The sequence below is a fragment of the Lytechinus pictus genome, chromosome 15, assembly GCF_037042905.1.
Source record: "Lytechinus pictus isolate F3 Inbred chromosome 15, Lp3.0, whole genome shotgun sequence".
In the NCBI taxonomy this organism is placed as follows: domain Eukaryota; kingdom Metazoa; phylum Echinodermata; class Echinoidea; order Temnopleuroida; family Toxopneustidae; genus Lytechinus; species Lytechinus pictus.
This window is the reverse complement of record NC_087259.1, coordinates 15977248-16003089: the sequence shown is the minus strand read 5'-3', so window position 1 is coordinate 16003089 and position 25842 is coordinate 15977248. Positions and strand designations below refer to the sequence as shown.

General features: G+C 38.2%; 1 protein-coding gene across 1 annotated transcript in view; it reads right to left on the bottom strand.

Moving 5' to 3' along the window:
• The window catches only part of LOC129277327 (ATP-binding cassette sub-family A member 2-like), a 51827-nt gene that overhangs the window by 13220 nt on the left and 12765 nt on the right, over positions 1-25842 (bottom strand). Inside the window, exons 10-33 of the mRNA XM_064110002.1 lie at positions 25326-25605; positions 24737-24851; positions 23978-24168; positions 23180-23333; positions 22156-22360; positions 21355-21528; positions 20600-20664; positions 20024-20133; positions 19113-19244; positions 18509-18589; positions 17936-18132; positions 17346-17540; positions 15946-16227; positions 14886-14982; positions 14158-14408; positions 13432-13689; positions 12408-12734; positions 5868-6066; positions 3545-3650; positions 2777-2952; positions 1685-1862; positions 1241-1356; positions 696-846; positions 171-294 (exon numbers count right to left, since the gene is read on the bottom strand). Coding sequence (XP_063966072.1) covers positions 171-294; positions 696-846; positions 1241-1356; positions 1685-1862; positions 2777-2952; positions 3545-3650; positions 5868-6066; positions 12408-12734; positions 13432-13689; positions 14158-14408; positions 14886-14982; positions 15946-16227; positions 17346-17540; positions 17936-18132; positions 18509-18589; positions 19113-19244; positions 20024-20133; positions 20600-20664; positions 21355-21528; positions 22156-22360; positions 23180-23333; positions 23978-24168; positions 24737-24851; positions 25326-25605 — 4164 coding nt within the window. The remainder of the gene's footprint in view (positions 1-170; positions 295-695; positions 847-1240; positions 1357-1684; positions 1863-2776; positions 2953-3544; positions 3651-5867; positions 6067-12407; positions 12735-13431; positions 13690-14157; positions 14409-14885; positions 14983-15945; positions 16228-17345; positions 17541-17935; positions 18133-18508; positions 18590-19112; positions 19245-20023; positions 20134-20599; positions 20665-21354; positions 21529-22155; positions 22361-23179; positions 23334-23977; positions 24169-24736; positions 24852-25325; positions 25606-25842) is intronic.

Here is a 25842-nt window from a genome sequence, read left to right as displayed (position 1 = left end):
GTGTCGTTAATAAAATGGAATTCATGAAATAAAGAATAGAATGCTTAATATCATGAAAGAGGATTAAATAAGAAAACATTTCGCCACATGCATGTCTGCATACAATGGCTTAAAATTCCACATGTGGCAGCCCTATAAGCAACTCTGACCACATTAATTTTCTCACTCACCTATTTTGGTGTAATACTCATTCATGTAGTCGTTATAAGCAAGATCCATGAGCCCACGTCCAAGACAATAGTTAGGAAAGATGACAAAGACAGAGTACATTGTATCGTACACCTTCTTTAAACCCTGTTGTGAGATAAAACGATAAACAGTGAACACTCAATCTCATGTGATTGTTAAGTATATCTCAAATAAATGGGCTAGGTTTGATGACCTAAAAATCAGACTAAAAGATACCAGTAGGTAGATATAAAGCATTCGTTCAACACAAGTTTATCAATATTTTGAAAAAAAAGCCCCACCCCTAGTATATTCAGGAAGTCAAATACCCCCGTACATTAACAATTTAGTAATAAAACATCCACAAAGATCATGTGATGCAAGGCTTAGCGACTGATCACAAAACCAATTTTTACAATTGATTGTACATTATGGTCAATGCAAATCAATCATAAAATCTGTTCTATGATCAATCGCGATTTTTTTGTGAAACAGGGCCCAAGACTTGGAGCAGAAAAGACACATACCTCATCATCGAGGTTGAAGAGTTCGACCAAGAAACTTCCACAGATGGTTGTGATACCGATGAATAGATTTATGACAATGAGGCACACATAGGCAAGACTAGATTCCTTGAAGATGAATGAGGCTGGGTACATCATTGGTGTGATGGAAAAACTAAATCAAGGTAAAAAAACAAAATGAAAGTATGATAATAATAAGACATATAATAATAATAATAATTATTATATGCAGAATATATATAGATGTAGGGCTTAATACAATGTTTTAAAGTGCTGCATACCATTACCCCTGCTTAAGCAAAGCTACCCTGATCAGGTGCTCAAGCATTCAAGGAATTTGTTCCTACCGTATACCCATGTACATGTACTACACCTGGGGGGAGGGTGCCAAATGCATATAAACATCTTGCAAAAGCTGCAGTAGGAGGATATTAACATTCAATTACCAAAAAAAAACTGAATGGTGAAAACACTACCCTTCTCCCATTGCGATTTTTGCTTACTACTGGATAAATTCTAATTAATTAACATTGTTCAAGATACCATACCCATAAAGCAAGAAAAGGATCACCACAGCTGGGAGGTTGGTGGCCGAGGAGTAAGCTGGGATATCAAAAGCTTTGAGGATCGTCACACAGCAAGCTGCTGGTATCAAGTAGTTCATCTACAAGAAAAAAAAGTAATAGGAACAATGAGAATGGTGTTGTTTTGGGGCAAACTATTCGCGCAGTCAACCATGCGGTGCACAGATGGATACATACATTGCGTATTACTTGGCTAGGACTTTATTACTTCACAGTGGTTTTTAGTAGGTATTTTGCTTAAAGTTGGCTTAATAAAGTAAAATAAGTGATCGGAATACGAGTATGAGCTCTTAGCTTAGCCAAGTAAAATGCTAAGTAAGTTTCATACTATCAATCGATAATTTTAATTGAATACCAGCCCAGGACAACAGCCATGACAGAAGACTAGAAAGGTTTTGTGCCACTCGCCATGTCCCAGAAGAAATTGGAGAGCCAGTAGACTAACGGGTTGACTCCACTAACAAACTGGAGATGCTTGGCCTTGGACGCCCTCTCCGCCACCACGAAGACTACAAAGCTAGCCGGTACAAAGGACATGGCTACGATGATGAACATGGCAATGAGGACTTGGGATGTTTCTTGCAGTCTGAAATGATAAATACAATAGAGAATAACAATCTCCTTTCATAGCACTTAATAATAAACAATATAAATGAAGAATGAAATGATAAATAAAAGAACTGTACGCTTTTTGAGCGCTTTAGCAGATCTAAAGGCAAATTCTTGGATGTCATCTCTGCGACAAGACTACAAAGCTAGCCAGTACAAAGGACATGGCTACAATGACTTGGGATGTTTCTTGAAGTCTGAAGAATGGGATGATTAAAAAAAGAATAGTAAGTTTATAGAGATCTTTAACAGATCTAAAAGCAATGTCTAATGGACGTCATCTCTGCTACCACGAAGGCTACAAAGCTGGCCAATACAAAGGACATGGCTACGATGATGGACATAACAAAAGGACTTGAGATGTCTCTTGCAGTCCGAAGAATAGAATGATAAATAATGAAAGAATGGTATGCTTTTTGAGTTCTTTCACCTACTAGAAACTGAGCCTGCATGTACATGTATATGGGCTGGGGTCTATGGAATATGTACATGTAAGTTACTCATCCATTTGGAGAAATCTAAATCGACAAAATTCGCCATTTTCTAGCCATTTTTAAAATGTGATACAAAAAAGCAAGTTGCTCATTATGGGATTGATAGCATAATCAGGCAGTCTCCAACGGACAGCTGGTCTCTAGCTGTGTCATGTACATGTATTAATCCCTATACAGAAATCTAGATGGATAATATTCACTCCATTTCTCAAAAAGTGGTACAAATGAGCAAGTTACTCACTATGGATAGATAGGAAGAGGTGGAAGAGAAGATATTTTGTGATTCATGTAAATACAATGTAACTTATCAACAATACAACTGTGCTTAGCAGATACCAAATTGTCAAGAACTAGCACCGTATTAAATCGGAACAAACTCCAGTGCTCAAAGACTTACGTGTAATCGTCAAGCATGGTGGAGCTTGTCTTGTTCATTGGTTGGTTGATGACAGAGATCCCATAGGCTGATGGGTTACCATGTATCAGCGGATCAAGGTTAGCTCTCAGGATAGCATTGTTCATCACGCTGAGATACGTTGGCAGGCTGTGAAATCCCTTATGATTGTGCCATGTCTAATAAGAAAATTTATAATGATAATTATAATAACAGTTCCATTTTCATTCAACAGTTGCTGCATGCATATACTCAGTCATCCAGGTTTTAAATCCAGTTTAGTCCCTGACTACGGAGGTGGATGGATTCTCCTTGCACTCACCGAGATCTCCATCACCCCCTCCCTCCACTTTCCTCTATTCAGTGCACTCTCCTCCCTCAACCCAACCCTCCTACTCCCCTCCACCACTTACGTCTTCCATGTCTTCTTTTGTCGCCCCCCCCCCCCTTCCCCTCAGAGCAGCCATCTCAAACTACATGTAGACTCTACTGTGTACTGAACATGTAGCTGGTCCACCATCAAGGCAAATAAGCATTCAAGGAATAAATCCTAATAGGTACCATTCACCTCACCAAGGTCAAGTTATTTACATATTGGATATCAGGTCTCAATGGCGTACCTGATGGAGAAACACCTTTATGAACTTATATCCCCAAAACCCACAAACGACCCCATTCATTCAAAACTACAGGATCACAAGACTTGAAATAAAATAAGTGCAGACTTTTGACAAATTGTGCATCTAGCCAGTTGCCAATTTGAGGACTCACCATTGCAGCATTGCGCACAGCGATCTTCTTATAGATGGTGGGTACATCATCATTGAACTTCGGTGGAACAAAGTTTCTAACATTGCCAAATGAGAGAGCTCCATACCTACAAGGAAAATAATGAAAGGGGCATTTCACCCATGAACACTGATTAGAGATCAAAATAAATTTAATCGTCTTGGAGCGGTGGAAATGTTTCTATGCTGTGACATTATACATCATCACATTACAAGGTAATCTATACAAAAAATAGTCAATCAAACTTATATACACTCCCCTCCAAAAGTTTGGGAACACCTGCCTTCAGTGTGTGTTTTTTTCGAACTTTGGTAGACTTTACTGAAGTTAAGCCTCGTAGTACAGCTGTATTTTTGTTTTAAAGTGAAGGCTATACACCAGTGTACATTTTATCATTGATTCAAACAAATTCAAAGCTCTTAAGAGACGTGCAGCTGCCAAAGAGGGCAGGCTACCAGTCAAGATGGCATTCTCTAAAAAATGCTAACTTCTTTTAACATTGTTCTGTTTGGGGTTCTATTCTGAAATTCTTCCCATTATTTTGAAATTCATGAATTCAAAAGTTATTCAGAGTTTTTTACACTTATTCCAGTGCACCTTCATTTATTTTGCCTATTCAGTTTTTCTTTGTCAGAAGTCAGTCACAAAATTAAAATGGCTAAGACAAGACAGCTTTCTTTGGAAACACGTCAGTCAAATGTAGTTTTGAAGAAGGCTACTCCATACGAGAAATAGCCGGGAAACTCAAGATCAGTATCCATGCTGTTCACTACAGCCTGAAACGCAAAGAGGCCACTGGGTCTAATGGGGACAGGAGACGAAGTGGTAGGCCAAAAACAACATCTCCTGCTGAAGATAAATACATTCGGGTGAGCAGTCTGCGCAACCGTTGTCTGACTTGCCCACAGATTACAGCTGACCTCAACAACACCCATGAGATGCCTGTTTGTTCTTCAACTGTTAGAAGACGTCTCTGTGGAGCAGGGCTGATGGGCCGTGTGGCTTCAAGGAAACCTCTCCTCAAAGAAAACAACCGGAAGAAAAGGCTTGCTTGGGCTAGGAAGCATGAAGACTGGTCTTTGGTGCAGTGGCAGAAGGTTCTTTGGTCTGACGAATCAAAGTTCGAGGTGTTTGGCAGCAAGCGACGTACCTATGTGAGACGGAGAAAGGGAGAAAAGATGCTACCCCAGTGCATCAAGCCAACTGTGAAACATGGTGGTGGGAATGTCATGGTATGGGGTAGCTTTGGTGCAGGAAAGGTAGGCAGCTTGCAAAGTGTAGAGGGTATCCTCAACCAGGAAGGGTATCCTCAACCAGGACGGCTATCATTCAATCCTACAGCGGAAGGCCATCCCTTCAGGGAAACGCCTGATCGGAGGATTCGTTTTCCAGCAGGACAATGACCCAAAACACACGTCAAGACTATGCAAAGACTAAAAAGGAATAGAAACAAGTCCTGGAAATCATGGATTGGCCGCCCCAGTCCCCATATCTCAATCCCATCGAGCTGCTTAAGGAAGAACTAGACAGGAAGGTTCGAGAAACTTGCCCAACAAGTGAGACTCATCTGTGTTTTCCATATCAGTGAAACACTGAGTATTGTTTAATTTTATTTTTGTTTCTGACTTCTGACTAGGAAAAGGAAAAATGAATGAAGTTGCACATGTATTAGTGTAAAAGCTCTGAATAACTGCAATAACTGCATGTAATAAAATAAGTTAGCATTTTGAGAGAATGCCATCTTGACTGGTAGCCAGCCATTTAAGAGAGTGTAAATTTGTTTGAATCAATAACAAAATTTACACTGCTGTATAATCTTCACTTTAAAACAAAAATTCAACTGTGCTATGAGCCTGAATATCAATAAAGTCTACCAAGTATAGAAAAGCACACACTGAATGCAGGTGTTCCCAAACTTTTGGAGGGGAGTGTAAGCAAAACTGCAAGAACATACAAAGGAATGTCATTCATTAGGGAAATGCAACACAAGTGAAAGTTTGGGGGTATTTTTAAAGAAAAGACACACATGAGAAAAGAAGATTGGTGAAAGTTTGAACCAAAGAAAGTTACTATCTTTCAAAAGTTGTAATCACTATGGAGATTTCAAACTGACCACAGAGACTGTTCTTTTGATGTAGGGTATGGACAACTCTTACATTTGCGATGACCCCCCCCCCTCCCCCCACCTGTGTGTCAGCCAAATCAATACTCTTGGAGACTAAAAATACTGAAGATATTCTTATGAAGAAGTTCTCACTCAACCCAAGACCACACATTACCGGACAAAGAGTAATTTCCTGCTTACCTATGAAGTCTGAACCTGTTTGTCGTGTAGAGAAGATATTCAGAGAGATTCCTTCCACTGACGTCCATAAGATTGTCACTGGTGATGACCTCCAAGAGCGGAGGGTCAGGTGTCCCAACATTCTTGGGGCACTGGAAGTTCTTGCGATCGTCGGAACACGAGCACTTCACTTCCTTGATGTGGGTCCCACCATGTGCTTCTGCATTTAGCATAAAATAAATACATTTTGGATTATATAAATTAAAAGCACGTAATTTCAGCCATGGTAAATTAACTACATTTTGTCAATTAATCATTGTTCTTAAACTATATGCCAAAACTATACTTTCTTCTGTATTTTCTTGTATACCCGTATTTGACCTAGGCCCCTGTCTTATCATGAATTGTGATTGATCCAATCAAGGGTAGGCCTAAGTATGGAAATCCAACAATGTCACAACTAAACTGTTCAAACAAGAAATATATGCAATCTTGTTTTGGAAACAAACAAAATCACACTGATTTGGCCACATATGTGATGTTCTTTTGATAGATTGAATTGAAAAATTGAAATGTGTCAAGAAAATAATGCATGCTTGAGTATATCCTATAAATTACATAAAGGTTTTATTTCTAAAATATTAATAACAATTCAAACTGAAATGCATCCTCTATCTTGGCAACTGTAGCATTCCATACATGTGATTGAAGACTGATTGCAACTCTTTACAAGACATGGCCTTAATATAACAGTCAAACCAGCAAAACTTGTTCAAGGGGGGGGGGGGTGTTTCACAAAGATTTAAGTATGACTTAGAGTCCCGCTTAAATGCCTATTTGCGTGCTGGATAAAAGCATAACCACATTGGTAAGATCATGCCAAGAGGACGCGCACTGCTGTGTATTGATCAATTAGGTTCCACGTTGCATTTCATGTAAGCTTCAGCATTTAAGTGTGACTCTAAGTCATACTTAAATCTTTGTGAAACACCCCCCAGAACAATCAATGCGTTCTTTCAAATGATACAGTATCGGTTAGTTCAGAGTTGGATTTGTTATTGTGACTTCTATTCTACTCTTGTCAGGGTTCACAATCAATAAATTTACAAAATTGACTCTCTTTCCATGAATTTCCAGAGCTGAAAAGTTTTAAGTTACGAAGAAAATCCATAAAGGATAAATGGCAATTTCTTTTTGCCACAATCTATTAATATCAAACATCTTAACTTCATTAACTTCATAAATTCGTACAAAGCAATTTGCTATTGAAATTAAAATCTAAGCAGGAAACTTCTAGACTTATCATAAATTTTAGAGAAAATGGTGCAAAAAAGTATCATTGATCCTCAAAACCAAATATACCATCTTTTTTAATAGCTGAATGCTATGTATTTTAATACATACATGTATCTTATATTTTAACTGGGAAGCCTAGGATAACACTCAATTCTATAAAACATTGTGAACTAATGAATATTTACAAGTTAGCGTGAAATCAGAAGAGCTGACGTATTTATATCTGTGGCATGGACCAGTATAATGGCTTGGTGGTTAAAGGTCAAGTCCACCACAGGAAAATGTTGATTTGAATAAATAGAGAAAAATCAAACTAGCATAACGCTGAAAATTTCATCAAAATCGGATGTAAAATAAGAAAGTTATGACATTTTAAAGTTTCGCTTATTTTTCAAAAAACAGTGGTACGCACAACTCAGTGACATGCAAATGAGACAGTCGATGATGTCCCTCACTCACTACTTCTTTCGTTTTTTATTGTTTGAATTATACAATATTTCATTTTTTACAAATTTGACAATACGGACCGACTTGACTGAACCATATAGTATTAAACAATGCTAATTCCATATGTTCAGGGAGGAATTATTGTTGTTTCACTTGACTATGAGGAGAAAATTAGAATATTTCATATATCATATAATAAAATACAAAAGAAATAGTGAGTGGATGATGTCATCAGCCTCCTTATTTGCATACCGACCAGGATGTGCATATAACTATTTTGTAAGCGAAACTTTAAAATGTCATAACTTTATTATTTTACATCCGATTTTGATGAAATTTTCAGTGTTATGTTTGTTGGATTTTTCTCTTTTTATTCAAATAAACTTTTTTGTTGGAATGGACTTTACCTTTAAGTTGCAGCCCAGTGAGTATTGCAGATTCAAATACTGCTGGTTCAAAGTTTTTTGACTAATTCTGTTCATATCTTACATGCAATTTATTTAAAAAGTGCGATTCAGAAATACTTCTACATTTGAAATAAAAGTATAACAAATTACCATTCCAAAGGCCATTCAACATGGCATTTGTGCAGCACTTTAAAGAAACATTCAATGCTTTGTAAAAATAGGTATCAAGCTACAGTTTAATTTATGGGAATGTATATACACGTCCAGACCAAAGATGTTTTATAAAGACTACATTGTTTTTTATCAAGTGACAATACAAGCTTTTGTGCAGCGATGAAACAAAACCATTCTTACATTGAAAAGAAATACCATTGGTATTTTGAAATGTGTATTAACCAAATTACAAACCAACAGGCAAATTTATAATGATTATATTGACTGTGATGAAATGAAAGTACATGCATTGGTGCAGCACTTTTGGAAAGTGTTGAATTATCATTTGGTGTCTTATACTGTGTATTAATCAAAATCGTATCAATTGTGATGAGAAGAAAGTGCAAGCGCTAGTGCAGCACTTCAAAGAAACATTAAGTGTTGAACCAAGAAGTTTTTATGACTGGAGTTTCAACGGGCAACAAATTTATTCAAGCAGCTGTTAATTTCCAAAGCACAAAAGAAAGTACGGCTGTAAAGTTGAAAAAGTAAGAACTATGTATTGCTCATATAAGCACACCAAGATGCAGCGAAACAGCAATTATCATCACAAAGGCATATTTCCTTTATAGGTACTGAGCTACATGTACGTGTATGCCCGAATCTTTTGTCGACCCATTTGCATTTGAGCAAAGTGCATGCCTGTCATATTCTCTGCTGGCAGCTTCGAAAGTGGTAAAAAGTGATTTTGTTTGCTGTTACTCCATCTCAATTTAAAACTACTTGGTTGAATCACCACATGGTGTCTTATACTGTGTCATAAATCAAAATTGACCGTGATAAGATGTATGGTTGGACTACCCCTTATTGACCACCAAATTTTCTAAGCATCATATCTGCAAAAATATTTATCAGTTTTACCTAGTTTTCTTCTCATTTGTGGAGAAAATTGAGCAGATGAGAATTCCATGTTTAGATCGACGACTCAGATTCTATTCTATGCGACCAACGAATGCGACGATTTCAAATTTGCTCAATTACACCCCTTTTTTAGGACCAACCTCTCGCTATACACTCATTTTACAGGCAATTCTTCTCACACTGGCGAAATACTTTGACTCTTCCAAGTCAGTTCTATGATGTCATCGTACTTGTTGATTGTCGCGCTGCTTCCATCGCCACCTCCGGCACATGATTCGACGACTGACGACGGCTATTTGTTCTAAAGTCGTTTCCTATCAGATTTCTTGGTATGAACAGCCATTTTGCAGTGGGGTTGGGGTCTGGTCAATACAATTTTGATAAATACTATGAATTTTCCCACTTTTCATCCCTCTTTTTCTCTCGTGAAATCAATTCTTATCGTTCCTATGGAAAATGTGCCTACGCTTGTAATACGCAATAATCAAAAAATGCGCGAGAGGTGGTCGGTTTCAAACAAGGTGGTCGATATGTGGCGGTCTCACTTTACTGGTTTTCATGCAGCACTTCGCAGAAACATTTGAGTATTTTGGACAGCGTTAATTTAATATTTGGTATCTCCTACTGTGTATTAATCCAAACTATATTGACTGTGGTGAGATGACAGTACAGTTTTCAGTGCAGCACTTCAAAGAATTATTTGGTGTTTTGGAAAGTGTCAAATGCACATCCACTGGCAATGTGTGAAGATTACAAACTTTCAACAAAGAGAAGTAGAGGCATAAATTGTAAGACACTTCAAGAAATATTTGATACAGCAAATAAGTCACAGAGATTTAAATAAGTTATTCATAATGTTGTCTTTGGCTTCATAATGTTATTCTAAAAGTAGGAATTAAATTGTCTCTCATGTTAATCTTTGAATTGGCAAACTATCTCCACCCCTACGTCCTCTGCCCACTCCGCCCCCCCCCCCTTCCCAAAAAAAATAATAATAACAATCATAAAAATAAATAAATAAATGAAAAATTAAACAATAATGAAAATGAATAAACAAACAAAAAAGGCCCAAACCTAAAATTTATAAATCACAAAAAATTGTGCAGATTTTTTATCACTAATAAACCAATAAGTGCAGAGAAAATATTTGACAACAATGTAGAGAGCAAGAGAAAGATATACATTAAAAAGTGAGAAAAAAAATTACTTCGGACTTAAAACACATCAAACTATACTTACTCTCCTCATCTAAACGTAAATGGGAACAAAGCAAACGGGATGCAAAATCAAAATAAGAAATCTTGTAACAGTTACGTACAAGTACATTCATAAATAATTCATGGGCCCATTTTATCTCAACTGTCATCGGTCATCCTTATAGTATCTTGTTAACCCAATGACTGATAAATTCTGTAATTCCCATAGGCCTTGTATTGGGTTCAATGAGTTACAGTATGTAATAGGTTAAAATGAGAGTTTTAGATCCAAGACGCATTTCCATGGGTGTCCATAAATTTTGACCTCTGAAGGTTTGGAAAAATGGGCCCTGGGACAGGTTGAAGGGGATGAAAATGGAGGGGAAGGGGAAAAGAGGGAAAGATGAGAAAGGGGGAAGAGGGAGAAGAGGTAGAAAAAGTGAAAAGAAGAAGGCATACAGATGGGAAAGATGAAAAGAGAGAGAAGATAGAATCAGAGAAAGGAAGATGGAAGGAATGGTAAAGGGAGTGGAATGGCCATGGGGGAGGTAAAGAGGGGGCAGAAGAAACGCCTACGAGGGAAAGGAGACGGGGGAGTGAAAAGAGAGGGAAAGGTGAGGGAGGAAAGAAGAGGGGAAAGGAAAAGGTGTAACAAGAGACAGGGGGGAGTGAAAAGAGAGGGAAAGGGGAGGGAAATGTGACAGGGTTCCCAGCTTTTCAAGAAAACAAATTCCCTGATTTTTCCCTGATGAAATTTAAAAATTCCCTGATAATTATTTAAACCCATTCCCAGTTTCGCATGTTTTCTAAGCTGTTGCAGTGAATTACATGTATTTTCAGTATAAAACAATGATGTAAAACAAATTACATGTACATGTAGTAGTCATTCAATGGATGTTGTTTTGATATGCAACAAAATATAGCAGAGTCTGACTGATTACCCTGCTTTCGACTTTTAGACCGATCAAAATTCACTGATTTTTTTTCCCTCAATTGAGGCATTTTTTCCCCAATTTGAGGTATTTTTATCAAATTCCCTGATTTTTCCCTGACTGGAAAAAAGTAAAATAATTTCCCTGATGGGCTGGGAACCATGTGTGAGGAAGCAAAGAAGAGGGGAAAGGAAAAGGGGGAAGAGGAAAACAGGGGAGGTGAAAAGAGGGGGAAAGGGGGGAAATGTGAGGAAGGAAAAAAGGGGGGAAAGGAGAAGGGGTAACTGGGTGGAAAAAGGAGGAAAAGGTAGAAGGGGAAATAGGAGGGAGAGGAGAGAAAAGAAGCATGAGAAGAAGGGAATGACGATAAGTTGAGAGGGGTAAAGGGATGGGGAGGGGTAAATGATAAAATATTGGGGCAGGAGAACAATCAAAAGAAGGGGAAAAATAGAAGAGCAAAGGAGAGGAGGAGGAGAACGAGAGGAGAAAGAGAAGATAGTGAGGGGAAGAGATATAAATATAGAAAGGGGAATGAAGAAATAGTGTGACGAAGGAGAATGAGAGTTTAAAGAGCAAATGGTAAATGAGAGGGGAAAGGAGAGAGATAAAAGGTTGGGCAGACAAATGATAATCACCATGCTAAATAAATTTCAATAGATGCAAGGTTAATATCATTCGCAATGAATGTAAAGGGTACATTCATACACAGTACAACGGATTACGTATCGTAGCGTTAAAATAAACCATGCAAATCTATTCACATGTCACATATTGGGATGCATTTGGGGTAAACAAGGATGGTTTAAATCAATGGATAAATTATTTGTTTATTGTTTGCATGGAATAATTTCAAAAAAAGGAATTCTATTAACAGCATCCTAAAACATCAATAATGCATGCACTCCATCAGACTCTCGCCTTAATGAAGTTTGTGGCAATAGTCATGTATGTAGTAAAGTTCTACTTTACATATTTCAACATCTTTAATTCTTCCAGGATCAGAATTGTTACCATGTTTCTAATTATAATATGGAAACTTCTTTTATTTCACAAGGGATGTCCCATCAAAGACTAATGTCACGTCTGGCTAACCATAGTTTTAGAACACTGAATTCCTGATATAGGTTTACATCACCTTTGGCTTTCCATAGCTACAACACTGGTTTGGTAAATCAAACCACAGTACAGGCCAATATCATAAGCTCTCACCGTCTATCTCTTCTTCTTCACGAGGGTTGGTGCTGGGCGGGGTGGGTACATAGTTGGAGAGGGGTTTCCCCTTTTTGAACGACTCCTCACACATGTGATCGTAATACTGTCCGGTCAACCCGACGCTGTGGGAGTAGTTGGCCGACTCCACCAGCAGGTCCAGGGTTCCGTTGAAGGGGGTCTTGAGGATGCAGCTGGCCCCGATGCCCGCGGGGAACTTGAAGGTCTCGGTCAGCTGCTGGGGTCCGGCGTCGCCGCACTGGGAGTGGTAGATTCGGTAGCTGCGTTTGTCGTTGAGGGCTTCGTCCGTGTAAGGTATGAAGTTGCCTGAATCGGAATGGGATACTTGATATGAAACTACATGTAATAGTGAGACCCGAGATATAGCGGGGGTGCTTCATCAGCATTTGTCCACCAACTAGTATAAGCACTGACTAAATTTGAGACTGTGTTGATTGGCTGGTCTCCGACTGTTACTATGGCAACTGTCAGAGAATGTCTATTTGTTAAGTGCTGACAACTTTCATGAAATAGTACCCTGTATTATCAGATTACCAAAAGACAAGAAAAGTCATTTTTACGAACAGATACATGTACATGGACAACTATTCAAGATATAATAATAGCAGGGCCCGCTGGGAGAACAGTTTTCGGAACTGAAGTGGCTACCCTTGGTAAATAAGCCGTTATTATTATTATTATCATTATTAAGAGACAAAATTGTGGTCTTTATAGACAGATTTTCCTTTTAGAACAGTGGTCATTAAATCAAGTTTCACTGAAATCTGATGAATCAGGTGACCAATACCAAGCAAGTTCATTGGAATTTCAGTATAAATTGAATGAAAATGTGATTTTTTTTTTAAAGGTGAGAATCTGAAAGTTTCCTTTGTATCATGATACAGAGGGATAGCATGATAAGGACTGTATTCAGTTTAGTGAGCTCAAGATGTAAAAAGATCAGACTGCATATATGAGGCTCTGAGGGTCATTGATTTCTTTTTATAAATCTTAAAAAACACACCTTCTGGGTACTCAAATGGATGATACTGAGACGGTGACAGGATGAGAGGGGGAAGATCGCCGATATGAGGGGCCGAGAGCGCCACCGTCATCGCAATGGTAACAAAGAATGCCGGCAGGAGTAGCTGGGAGAAGAGACCCTTCCGATTCCTCTTCACGTGGTGTAGCCTCTTCTTGATGAGCGCGATGAAGATGACTAATTGACGGAGCAAGCCCGTTTGCCGAGTGAAGGTGATGTCGTTACCCAACTGGGAAGCATCTACATGTATGCAAGAGAGAAAAGCAGGACAGAGATGTGATGATTTTTTGTAAATGTAACATACAAAATATGAAAGGATTTTTCTGTTCTTTGTTCACCTTCATTATGTGGCCAAAATTTCTACAGTGGTTTTTGTTACCACAGTAATGATGTCCATGTGCATGAATATTCCAGTTGTTTTGTGCTAACTTTGGACTGCCCTTGTAATGTACTGACTGGGCTGTATGTTTGACTGTGACAGACATTGTAATCCAGGGAAAATTTCTTCCTTTTGGGGGCTCAAAAAAAAAATTGTGAAAATTGGGGGGGCTACTTTTTTAACTATAGGGGGCTCCAAATTTAGCAAGGGAGCACCTTCCTCAAATAGCGTAAAATTCTTCAGCTGCTACACGTTTTGTTTTGTTGTTGCACATTTCATATTGACATACATGTATCCGACGATAAATAAATTAATTAAATATAGGGTACCTTCTTGTTGAGAAGTATTTCCATGGTTACTAGGCTGTTCACTGACACTGATGAGTGGAACGTCCCCAGCGGAACTGCTCCTTGAACCACCATCTCTCCCCCTCCTTCTCCATAGTTTGGTGAAAGTACCCCCTCCCCTTCCTCCTCCTGCTCCTCCTCCGTCACCAACCTCCATTTCATCATGCTCCATCCCAGCTTGAGATGATGAGTACCGGTCGGATGACGATGCTGATGATGACGTCGACTGGCTCCTGAAAAACCAAGGGCCCACAATCTTGAATGTAAACTACGTCATTATTAATTTCATAGTTACCTTTGGAGATTTCTCAATGTATTATTCATACCAGCATTATACATCTCCTTCATTAAACTCATATTATTGGTCGTCTTCGTTTCAACATCTATCATAGTATTATCATTTTTACCACTTTAGTTATCCCTAATATCCAAAGGGATTAAAAGGGAATAAGCTACATATTCACACATCACTTCTGAATTCCCTAAATAAAAGAAGATTACCATCTTCTTGTTGGTGCTACTGTTTTACAAGATCATTATGATACAACCACATTATAAAATTCTTAAATCACAATTGGAATATAAGATTTCTATATCTTATTTGGAATATAAGATCATTATATCACATTTGGAAGATAAGATCTTTATAGATACTCTAACAGAGGCCACAAAAGATAGGGTAAAGGCTAAATTTAATGACTTAGAATTACCTGAACACACTAGATCCTGAGCTACTCTGGTTGTCCTGTGAGTCCGCAAAGCTTCCGAACCCTGAAGATGAGCTCGTCCTTGATGGGGACAGTACATCTGAAAGGGAATAAGAAGATCAAAGTCAGGGATGTAGTCCAGGCTGGCCTTGAGGCCATTTTGCCAGACTTCGCCTTGGGCCGAATCATTCATAAGTACAAAATATATAGCTTGGACCTGCCCATATTCTTAACAACTAGAAACTTAATTGTTATATCTTGGCAGTCTATCACTTATATATTCTTCTCTTTCTTTCCTCTCTTCCTTATTCTCACATTTTTTTTTTTTTTTTCTTGGATGCAAAACCAGTTTAAAGGTGCTTCAACCAATCAAGCTTTTAGCTTATGTTGCAACACCTTTGTATGTTCATTATTTACTTGTGTTTCATATATATATTTATATATTATCTGTGTATTCTTTTACATTGTACACTGTGAACATGCATGAATAAATAAATAAATAAATAAATAAATCAATCAATCAATCAATCAATCAATCAATCAATCAATCAATCAATCAATCAATCAATCAATCAATCAATCAATCAATCAATCAATCAATCAATCAATCAATCAATCAATCAATCAATCAATCAATCAATCAATCAATCAATCAATCAATCAATCAATCAATCAATCAATCAATCAATCAATCAATCAATCAATCAATCAATCAATCAATCAATCAATCAATCAATCAATCAATCAATCAATCAATCAATCAATCAATCAATCAATCAATCAATCAATCAATCAATCATCAATCAATCAATCAATCAATATAGAAGGTTTTCTCCAGCAGCCTTGTGACCCGGAAGTACAAACGAATCAGTGGCTTGACATTTGCTCCTGTGACAATTGCACTCTAAGATGTAAGGTTAGGCTTAGGGTTGCAATACTTAGGTTTAGGATAGGTTTTACGGGTAAATCCAGGGATGAAGTTAGCCATTTGATTAGGGTGTGGAATTTATATTGGAGCTATTGTTGCCAGAGCAATTGTCATGGAACCAATGAATGAACCTACCTTGCCTATTGGCACCAGTGTTCTCGGCTACCTTCAGGAAGACTTCCTCCAAGGTAGTATCCATCAGGCCATAGCTGGAGATGTACAGCTTGTCCTTCTTCTGGTCCAGGGCCGTGAAGAGCTTGGGGAAGTGTCCGCAGGCCACGCTGTCGAAGGGCAAGGTGTAGGACAACTCTCTCAGGTTCTGGTTGGTCAGGTAAGCACCAGGAACCAGATCCTGGATGAACTTGGTGACAGTGCTCTCGCTACAGAGGGTGCGGAAGGAGGTGCCGAGGGTATCGTCTGGTATTCAAAACAAACAAGCCTCAATATTAGCTCAGGAAAGTGATCAACAGGGTCTCGTATTAAAAAGAGTTTCAACTGATCCGATCAACCACAACTGTAAAATGCATATTAATTAAAAATGTTTTCTACATGTAGATGGTTCATCAGTGTTTTGACAATTCAGTGTGCTCCTCTTTGTTTCCAAAGAACATTGCACAAATTTCCTGTAGGAAAAATTATGGCAATAATGGATTTCCACATAGTTGAGGTTGATTGGATCAATCGTGACTCTTTGTAAGACAATCCAAGTTAATCAAAACTTTTTCAAAATCGATCAACAATAACCCACACAAGTGCTTGATTAAATGTAGAAGAAATTCAGTGAGAGCTTCAAAAATAAGGAGAAAACGAGGATTGAAGTTTGAAGTTCAATCCAGCAAAAGATATGCATACTTTGCCATCTCAGGGAAACTTCAAGCAATGAGGAAAAAAATAAATGTCAAGAAAAACTACATTGTCTTTGATTCAATTTTACACTTCAATTTTTGACATAAAAAAGAAGCACTCTTTCAGATAAGCTAATTTTTTAATTTTGACTTGATTAGACACAATGGTTTTGTTGAGAGGCCGACTATTATGCAAAGACAATATGGCTCCTTTTGCCTAATCCAGATGGATCCGCTCCTGAGAACGTCACATATAGACTAAAGGATACCTTTTATCACCACTATATTGAACTATGAATGTACAAAGGATCACTACAAACTTGTCAAAATATGGTTAAAAGGGGGTAATTCGGTTAATATGGAGCGTTGTGGCCCAGTGGATAAGTCTTCTGACTTTGAAACAGAGGGTCGTGGGTTCAAATCACAGCCATGGCGTAATTTCCTTCAGCAAGAAATTTATCCACATTGAGCTGCACTCGACCCAGGTGAGGTGAATGGGTACCCGGCAGGATTAATTCCTTGAATGCATGAGCGCCGTAAGGCAGCTCGAGCTAAAGCCGGTGTAATAATAATAACAACGCACCTCGGAATAGAATATTTCTAGATAGATAGCGCTATATAAATGCCTATTATTATTATTATTAATATAGAAGTCAATACTATCAAACGATGAGGTAAGACTTTGTTCACCTGATTCACTGCTACCTTGACTTGGCTGTCCGGCGGGTTTCTTGACCACTGTGAGGTGATAGCCATCTCCGAAGGAGTTCTTGAGGAACAGAGATGACCCAGCACACTTAACCTGACCATGGGAGATGATCGCTATACGATCACCGAGGAAGTCAGCCTCATCCATGTGATGGGTGGAGAGGAGAATGGTACGACCTAAGATGAAGCAAAGAAAAAAAAAGAGTAAGATGCAAAATCTGTAATATTGCTCAATGCCTAGTTAGCTTGATGTAGCAAGCAAATGGGGGGGGGGGGGGCTGAAAATAAAACATTCAAAATGAAAGAAATGAGACCAAATAAGACCAAACTTGACAGTAGTCAAAAACAGTTTAGAACATATAGTAGACTATCTGAAAAATACAGAAACTACTTGAAGATCAAGTGGAAAAGAGTGAGTGAGTGAGTGGGTGGGTGTGTGAGTGAGTGGGTGGGTGTGTGGGTGAGTGAGTGGATGGATCGATGAATGAAAAAATTGACACATGAATAAATAAAGAAACAATAATTGAATAACATAAATAATGGCACAAAAACAGGAAGTGACATAAATTTACCATGTTTATATTTGAGAAGCAGGTCCCAGATTGCTCTTCGGGCACAAGGATCAACACCAGCAGTGGGCTCGTCCAGGATGACAGTACGGGAGTCTCCAACAAAAGCGATAGCTACAGACAGACGCCGCTTCATTCCTCCAGACAAACGGTGGACAGCTGTATTCCTCTTATGGGTGAGGCCAATGTCACTGATTAGTCTGAAAGAGATCCAACAGGAAAGTATTTATTTACGGGGTGTTGCAAGAAACTTGCAATCAATTACAAACGAATTTTAGCTCCAAAGATCAATCACTGGTCTTTTGGCCAATTCACAATTTGCAATTGATTGCTGGTCCTGTTTCTTGCCTCAACAAGTACAAATTGATTTGCTTCAGTTAAAATTGATCTGTTGCTTGTAAATTCACAACTAACTTGCGATTGATTGCAAATATTTTCTTGCAACACCCCCTTTAGACTTGGCTAATCATCTTCTTGTTCATCATCATCATTACCATCATCAACATCATCATCATCATCACCATCATCATCAGCATCAACATCATCTTCATAGTTGTCCTGATGAATTATTCTTACTTATCAGTATCTTGTTTTATCTGCCATTTAGGTTTTCCTTTCAGCTGAGCATAAAACCAGACATGGTCCTCAACTGTAAATCTATGAAAAGAAACAAAAAGTAAATGTATTAATAACTTCTACATTAATAAAATATAATTCTTAAAAAGAGCTAATACTCAATTCACACATACATGTAGATTGAAAAAACATTTGACATTGTTCTGAATTCCAAGATACCATATTCAACAATTTACAGGGATAGAACTTTTTTTGTCAGTTGCTCCTCATCTTTGGAAGTCTCTACCAATCCAACTTTGTGATTGTAATGAAATTGAAAGCTTCAAATCTGAACTAAAGACCCATCTTTTCCAGCAACTGAGTCAATAATATGTGAAATATTTTTGGAGGCAGTGCCTTTGAATGTTTTTACAGATAGATGGCGCAATACAAAAGCTTATCATCATCATCAATTTATTTGAGTCATTATTTGGGCATTTAAGCCAAAAAAGGGTTTGTGAAAATACTTCATGAAACAGCTGGTAGCACCTTGGTGTTTTGTTTAATATTATATATCACATCAAAGGATCATCATAACACCATCATCATCATTAAACTTATTTACTTGTCAAAGAGGGCGTTGTGCTGAGGACACATCCCAAGACTCTTTCTAATGGAGGTCATGTCCGTTCTGATGTCACTGCCATAAATCTTTGCAGTCCCAGATGTAGGTGGGAATAACCCAGTCAAAACAGACCTGTGAAAGGGATCAATAGAAACAGTTGAAAATATGACAAAAGGGGATAGGGAAATAACAAGACTGTCAAAATAAGATCATATGACAAAAGAGGGGAAGGGGACAGGGAAATAACATGATTGTCAAAATGTATCATATTTAGCTTGAAAAAAGCCTTTTATTTCAAACTGTGACCAACTGCGACAAAACTATGACACAAATGTGACAGAAAACTGGAGCACACGACTGGGGCATTACCATGAGTAAACTGGGGCACAACTGTGACACAACTATTACCCAACTGTGACACAACTCTGCCACAGTTATTACCCAACTGTGACACAGCTGTAACACAACTGTGATCCAACTGTGACACAAATGGGATGCAACTGTGACAAAACAGTAACTTGAGACACAACTGTGACCCAACTGTTCCAAATTGATGCACAACTTTGACACAACTGGGGCACAACTGTGACCAAATGAGGCACAACTGTGACACAACTATATCACAACTGTGACACAAATATAACACAACTGGGCAAAAATTTGCCACAACTATAACACAACTGGGCACAACTGTGACAAAAATGGGATGCAACTGTGACCAAACTGTAACCTAATTGTGACACAACTGGGGCAAAACTGTTACACAACTGTCACCCTACAGTGACACAATTAGGGTACAATTGTGACACAACTAATGATACTGATAATAATGATAATAAAAATATAGGATATTTATATTTGTTAGGTGCTCAAGATGTACATGTACCTCCATGTATATATATAATACTCACATCGTAGTGGTTTTGCCAGCTCCGTTATGACCCAAGAAAGAAGTGATCTGTCCTTCGTAGAGATTTAGACAAAGGTTGTTCACTGCTAACTTCTTCCCTGTACTGTAAATCTGATTTCATGAAAATGAATAAATAAACATATCAACTGTACTATCATGTACATTACAGAATTACTGGCATGCTTTTGTACTCTATTATTATCAGCCACAGATACAAAACAAGACTAAATAATCCTATATACATGTAAGCATGAAAACTAGACAAAAATGAAGCAGGGCCACAGTTTGAGTGTTTGAAAGTTGTTTTTTTAGAGAAACTAATGTATGGACATGTATTTGCATGTTTATGAAACACACATGTTGTAATTACAGAAAAACAATTATTTTCCCATCCCTGCAATATTTTTGAACATTTGATGGGGAATACCGTATATACATGTATACTATGAAATAAAACAGAAAGCATCATTAAAACTTTTTTTTTAATAACAGTAGTGCAAACAGTCAACATTATTAATGAATTTGAATTTTGGCTAGAAATCTGTATGTTATGAATGGGATTCATTAGACTACTTACTTTGGTCAGGTTTTCGATAGAGACACCCAGCTCCAGATCAATAGGCTCCGGCTCAAAACCTGGCTCTATAAAATGAGAACACAAAAAATGCATATTCATATGTATATTCATGTATTAATATATTTATGTGAGTGTTCCTGCGACCACACACCTTTTCTGCACTAGTACAACAAATCTACAAGAGGGATCTACTGAAATTAATGGAAGGGGGAGAACACAACAAATACACATTTGACATTATATTCTCTATTTTACCTATTCAGTTTATTGAATCGACATTCATTTATGAAACATATCAATAGAAATCACTCAAGTGACACACAAAATATGACCTTCATAACTCCAGGTTTTTAAACACATGTTATACCTCAGTGAGAATCGGTTTTAGTGGTCTCTGTAGACAGGTGGCTGCTAGAGAGAGGTGGCCACTAAAGTTTGACTGTATCATTCATGATGAAGTGATCAATCCAGGGCCCGTCTTACAAAGAGTTACGATTGATCCGATCAATCGCAACTATGGAAAGCCAGCAAAGTCAACACATAAAATCCATATTTGTTCCAAAAAAAATTCTAGATATGAATGTATATCCATAAATTCATTGATTTCTTGACAATTTGGTGTGTTCTCCTTTGTTTACAAAGGACCTTTTGCAAATTTCCTGTAGAAAAAATTATGACACTGATGGATTTCCATAGAGTTACGATTGATTGGATCAATCGTAACTCTTTGTACAACGGGGCCCAGGAATACATACCGTCGCCTGAATTTGACATGGCCATTGCCTGATCGTCTTCTACGACGGATAGGTGGTTGTATCTCTTGGGTTTCCAAAAGGTCTTTGACATGATGCTTCCTTTGAACCGATGAGTGCCAAACCAATAAGACGGCTGGACCGGAAAGTACCATGGTCTGGGCAGACCATATGCACCTGTAATAACGTTAAAATAAATGGTCAATTACTGTCATCTCCCGCTTTGTCTACTCTAAATTTTGTCTCATCTCTAAGTCTGTCTAATATTTAGTCTGTCCGTTTAGCCATTTAGTCTAATTCCAATTTCTGCCCATTCACCATTTCATTTGGTTATGAATGACCAGTGTTACAATTGAGCCTATAAATCAAACATGGGGCCCCGTTTCATAAAGGACTTGCAACTGTTGTAACTTTGCCATTATGGCAACTACCATGGAAACCTTGATTCTGATTGGCTGCTGAGCCCTGTTGCCATGGTAGTTGCCATTATGCCAAAGTTACAATAGTTGCAAGTCCTTTATGAAACGAGCCCCTGGTAATGATTAAGATTTGTGTCACAATTGGCTATCCATAGTTAAAAAACAACTTTAGATCAGGGGCCCGTTTCATAAAGAGTTGTAACTTTGCTGTTGTAACTTTGCCATTATGGCAACTACCATGATAACCTTGATATTGATTGGCTGCTGAGCCCTGTTGCCATGGTAGTTGCCATAATGGCAAAGTTACAACAGTTGTAACTCTTTATGAAACGGGCCCCAGACTTTAAATTAAACCTGAATTCAGAACATGGGTCATAGGATTTACCTGGATGGACGCCTTCTATGTACCAAGTGAGAAGCAGATAGAGCACTATGTCAATTATCAGCATTATGAAGATCCGAAGCAGGTTGAAGTCATCATGTTCCACCGGGCTCAGGTTGAGGGTGTGCCACTGCACCCCGACACCACCGATCTCGTAGAGGGCAAAGTAACGCGCCCCTAGACCAAACGCTGTGGTGCAGGATAACGACTGTCAAGAAAGAAAGAGTAAAAGATTGAAGGTAAGACGTAGCACCTAAATTCTGGACCAAAATTCTTCTTGAGGGAGTAGTACCTGGCCCCTACACCAAAGGATAAAGATAAAGGAAGAGAAGGGTAGGGTATGTCACTGCACCCAGACCCTACCAATCTCATAGGGGGTGAAATAACGCGCCCCCAGGCCGAAAGCTGTGGTGCAGGATATTGACTGTTAAAAAAGAAGGAAAGAAAGATAAGGGTATGACCAAGCACCCAAATACAAAAAAAATATTGTTGAGGGTGTAAAAGGCTCCTACACCAAATGATGTGGGCCAGGATCAAGAATGTCAAGAAAGAAGGAATAAAAGTGTAGGGCAAGTCACTGCACCCAACACTACGATTCTCATATACATGTAGGGTAAAGTAATATGATCCCCAGCCAACAGCTGTGAAACTGGATAGAATCTGAAAAGAAAGGAATAGAATATGATGTATAGCAAGGTAGACACCCCAAAAAACACCAATTTCACAGAGCATTTTGAGAAAAAAATTGTTTCTATTGGCAACAAAAATAACGTGACTGAGAAGTGATTGCGAACCGGTAAGTTTAAGAGTTCACAATCTTAGGAATTGTCCTTTTTCCCAAAAAATACAGTTTTGTTAACTTGATACTAAATAATGACTCTAACGAACATAACAGTTTTGGTAAGAAGAAAATAAAAAAGCAATTTGAAACAAAGCAGATGAAGTCTTGCAAATTATGCTCATGTTAAAAACAACTGCATCACATGGCAATACAGAGTAATTTATAAATATTTTGGAATATACTCACTGCTACAGATTTGATGATTGCTGAGATGGTGGTATAGGCCCAAGTCTCTTCTCTGATTTGAATGTAGATACACGGCACAAAGCTGGTGAAGTAGATGATTCCTGCGCAGGCTGCCGCTACCTTGGCCTTGGAGAATAGGGAACTCACAAGAAAGCTGATATGAAAATAAAGATCATTTATTATTATCAATGGTTGTGCTTGTCAAGTAAAATAAGCTAATCTTAAAGTTCCAAAGTTAGATAGGGTAACATCAATGACAAATGCTGCAGCAGTGGATAGCCAAAATTTGGAGGGGTAAAAAATCCAGTCTGTTGAAAACATAAGTTGAATTTTTCAATATATTCTACCAACACAGATGAACTTTCATGATCATAATTCCGGAGCCCTTTTCATATGAAATGTTTTTATAACAAAATTTGCAATAACAGATTAAAGCTACTGAAATCATTTGATTTGATTGGCCAACAGTAAATTTGTTATAGACATTGTGCATTTGCTACTATAATAAGTCTTTATGAAACAGGACCTGAAATTGTTGTGTTGGCTCAGTTGGTAGAGCATCCGCCTTGCAACCGTGAGGTCGGAAGTTCAAGCCCCAGCCACGTAAGACCAAAGGACATCAAAAGATGGGAGTTGCTGCTACCCTATTTGGCATTCAATAAATTCAAGGGATAGAGCAATGTTGATCTAGCACTGCTCAGTAGCTGCCGGACCAGCATTCAATTGGGCAAAATTAATTTTCGTAGGAATTTATTTCGAACAATAAAACATGGATTTCTTTTCTTTTTTTTTCTTTACCTGAAGCTGATCACGCTGACAGAGTAGACGGTAAGGAAGAGCCAGACAATGACGGGGTCACTGTTAGCCAGTACCTTGCCAGCGATCAGCATGGCAGTCAGAGCTCCGGTGGTCACAGAGAGCTGCAGGAAGCTGGTGATGAACCAAGCTACCCAGTGGACGGCATTGCTAAGTCCCATCATCTTCATGACCTGCAGGTGGGTGGATTGAAAGATGAATTCACATTCAGAGGGCCTAACAATTACATAGATCCTGAAGTCGAGCGCACATTATGCCATGTGAATGCACTAAGATCCAATTGCAACAAGTTGCCAATCACATCTCGGTGCAATCGCATTGTAACAGCTATGCAATTTGACAATTTTTTTCATTTTTCTAAATAAAAATTTACTGCAGAACCTTTTTTAAGCATAATTATACTAAAATCAATTAATTTCAGCCAATGAAAGTAAAAAAAATGAATTTAATTTTTTTTTATTAATAAAATGAGAAAATTCCAATTGCATTGACTGTTTTGGAGCAAATTTGGGTCTTGACATGCACTTACGAAATGTTGTAATTTTTGAACTGCCTATCCAGGTGTAGCAAATTTCGTCTCAAAAGATGCAAAAGTAAAAAGTCAGCAAGCAGTGCAATAAACAGATTTGCACAGGTAAATGATCAAAGGAAATGTTGAGGGGGATTGATTCAAGCTCTCCCCCCCCCCCTCCCCCTGGCCTTGAATACATTACAATGCAACCAGAGATGGAAAATGCTTACCTCCTTGAGTCGTAGCTCCTTCTCATAGACAATACTTTGTGTGAGCATGGCTACTGAGTACACCCAAGAAATCACCATCACCATCGGCATCACTTGCTCTATGGTAAATGGGAACCTAAGTGAATGAAAACATTGAAACCAATAAGTATCATTTTTATTTATAGAACTAACCTGTATATAAAGACTGCCCAAGGGAGACCAAAAATTTATCTTTATGAACAGGTTATCTTGATAGAAATATTCATTTTAAGTCCATGTTATAATATGAAATTCATTTAAAAACATTAAATACCAGTATCACATACAAGAGACCCTGTATAAAGACAAATGACAGTTTATGAGCTCACTTACTCTTCACATAAGCTTTCAAGAGAGCTTACTTCACATAGGCTATTAATATGAAGTCAGGTAATTCTGCCTAAGTCAAATCTTTTACGACTACTAAAAATTGTTCAACCTGGGAGAAATTTGTGTTAAAAGAGGTATATAACACATGCTTTTGAAGAATCTGGTCTAAGAAATTGCTTTGACTTAGGCAAATGTTTGACTTATGGAAAGTCGACTTCGGCAGAGTTACCCGAGTACTTACATATCTGAGACATAGCAAGGGTATGGGAACTCCTGGGCGTAGCTTCCTGGCTCAATGACTGTCCTTCCCACTTTCTTATCAATGATGGCTCTGTCAATGATATCCTGTACCCAGACGAAGCCATAGGTGTAGTACCCAAGGACAGGGTGGTGGTTGGCACCAGGACGCCAAAACCGACGTCGTACCAGGTCAGTGCGGTCGGTGAAGGAGGAGTTCTGGCGGATCTTGTAGACAGTGTGGGACGGAAGCGTGCCATCTTTGTTGGTCTGGAAGGCAACACCTGCAGAGAGAGTACGAGTGTATTAATGAAGTCTTCAAGAACCATTCAGAATACAGAGCTTTCTAACAAGACATCAGACATCATCATCATTTGTTTCAGTCAGCAATTACCCTCTTACTAAGGGGAACCGACTCTCAAGCCATGATAACATTCCCTCCTACTTCTTCCACCAGACAGATACATTTTCTGTATATTAAATCAAGCTGTTGGTAGTCTACAAATTTATTCAAATTTATC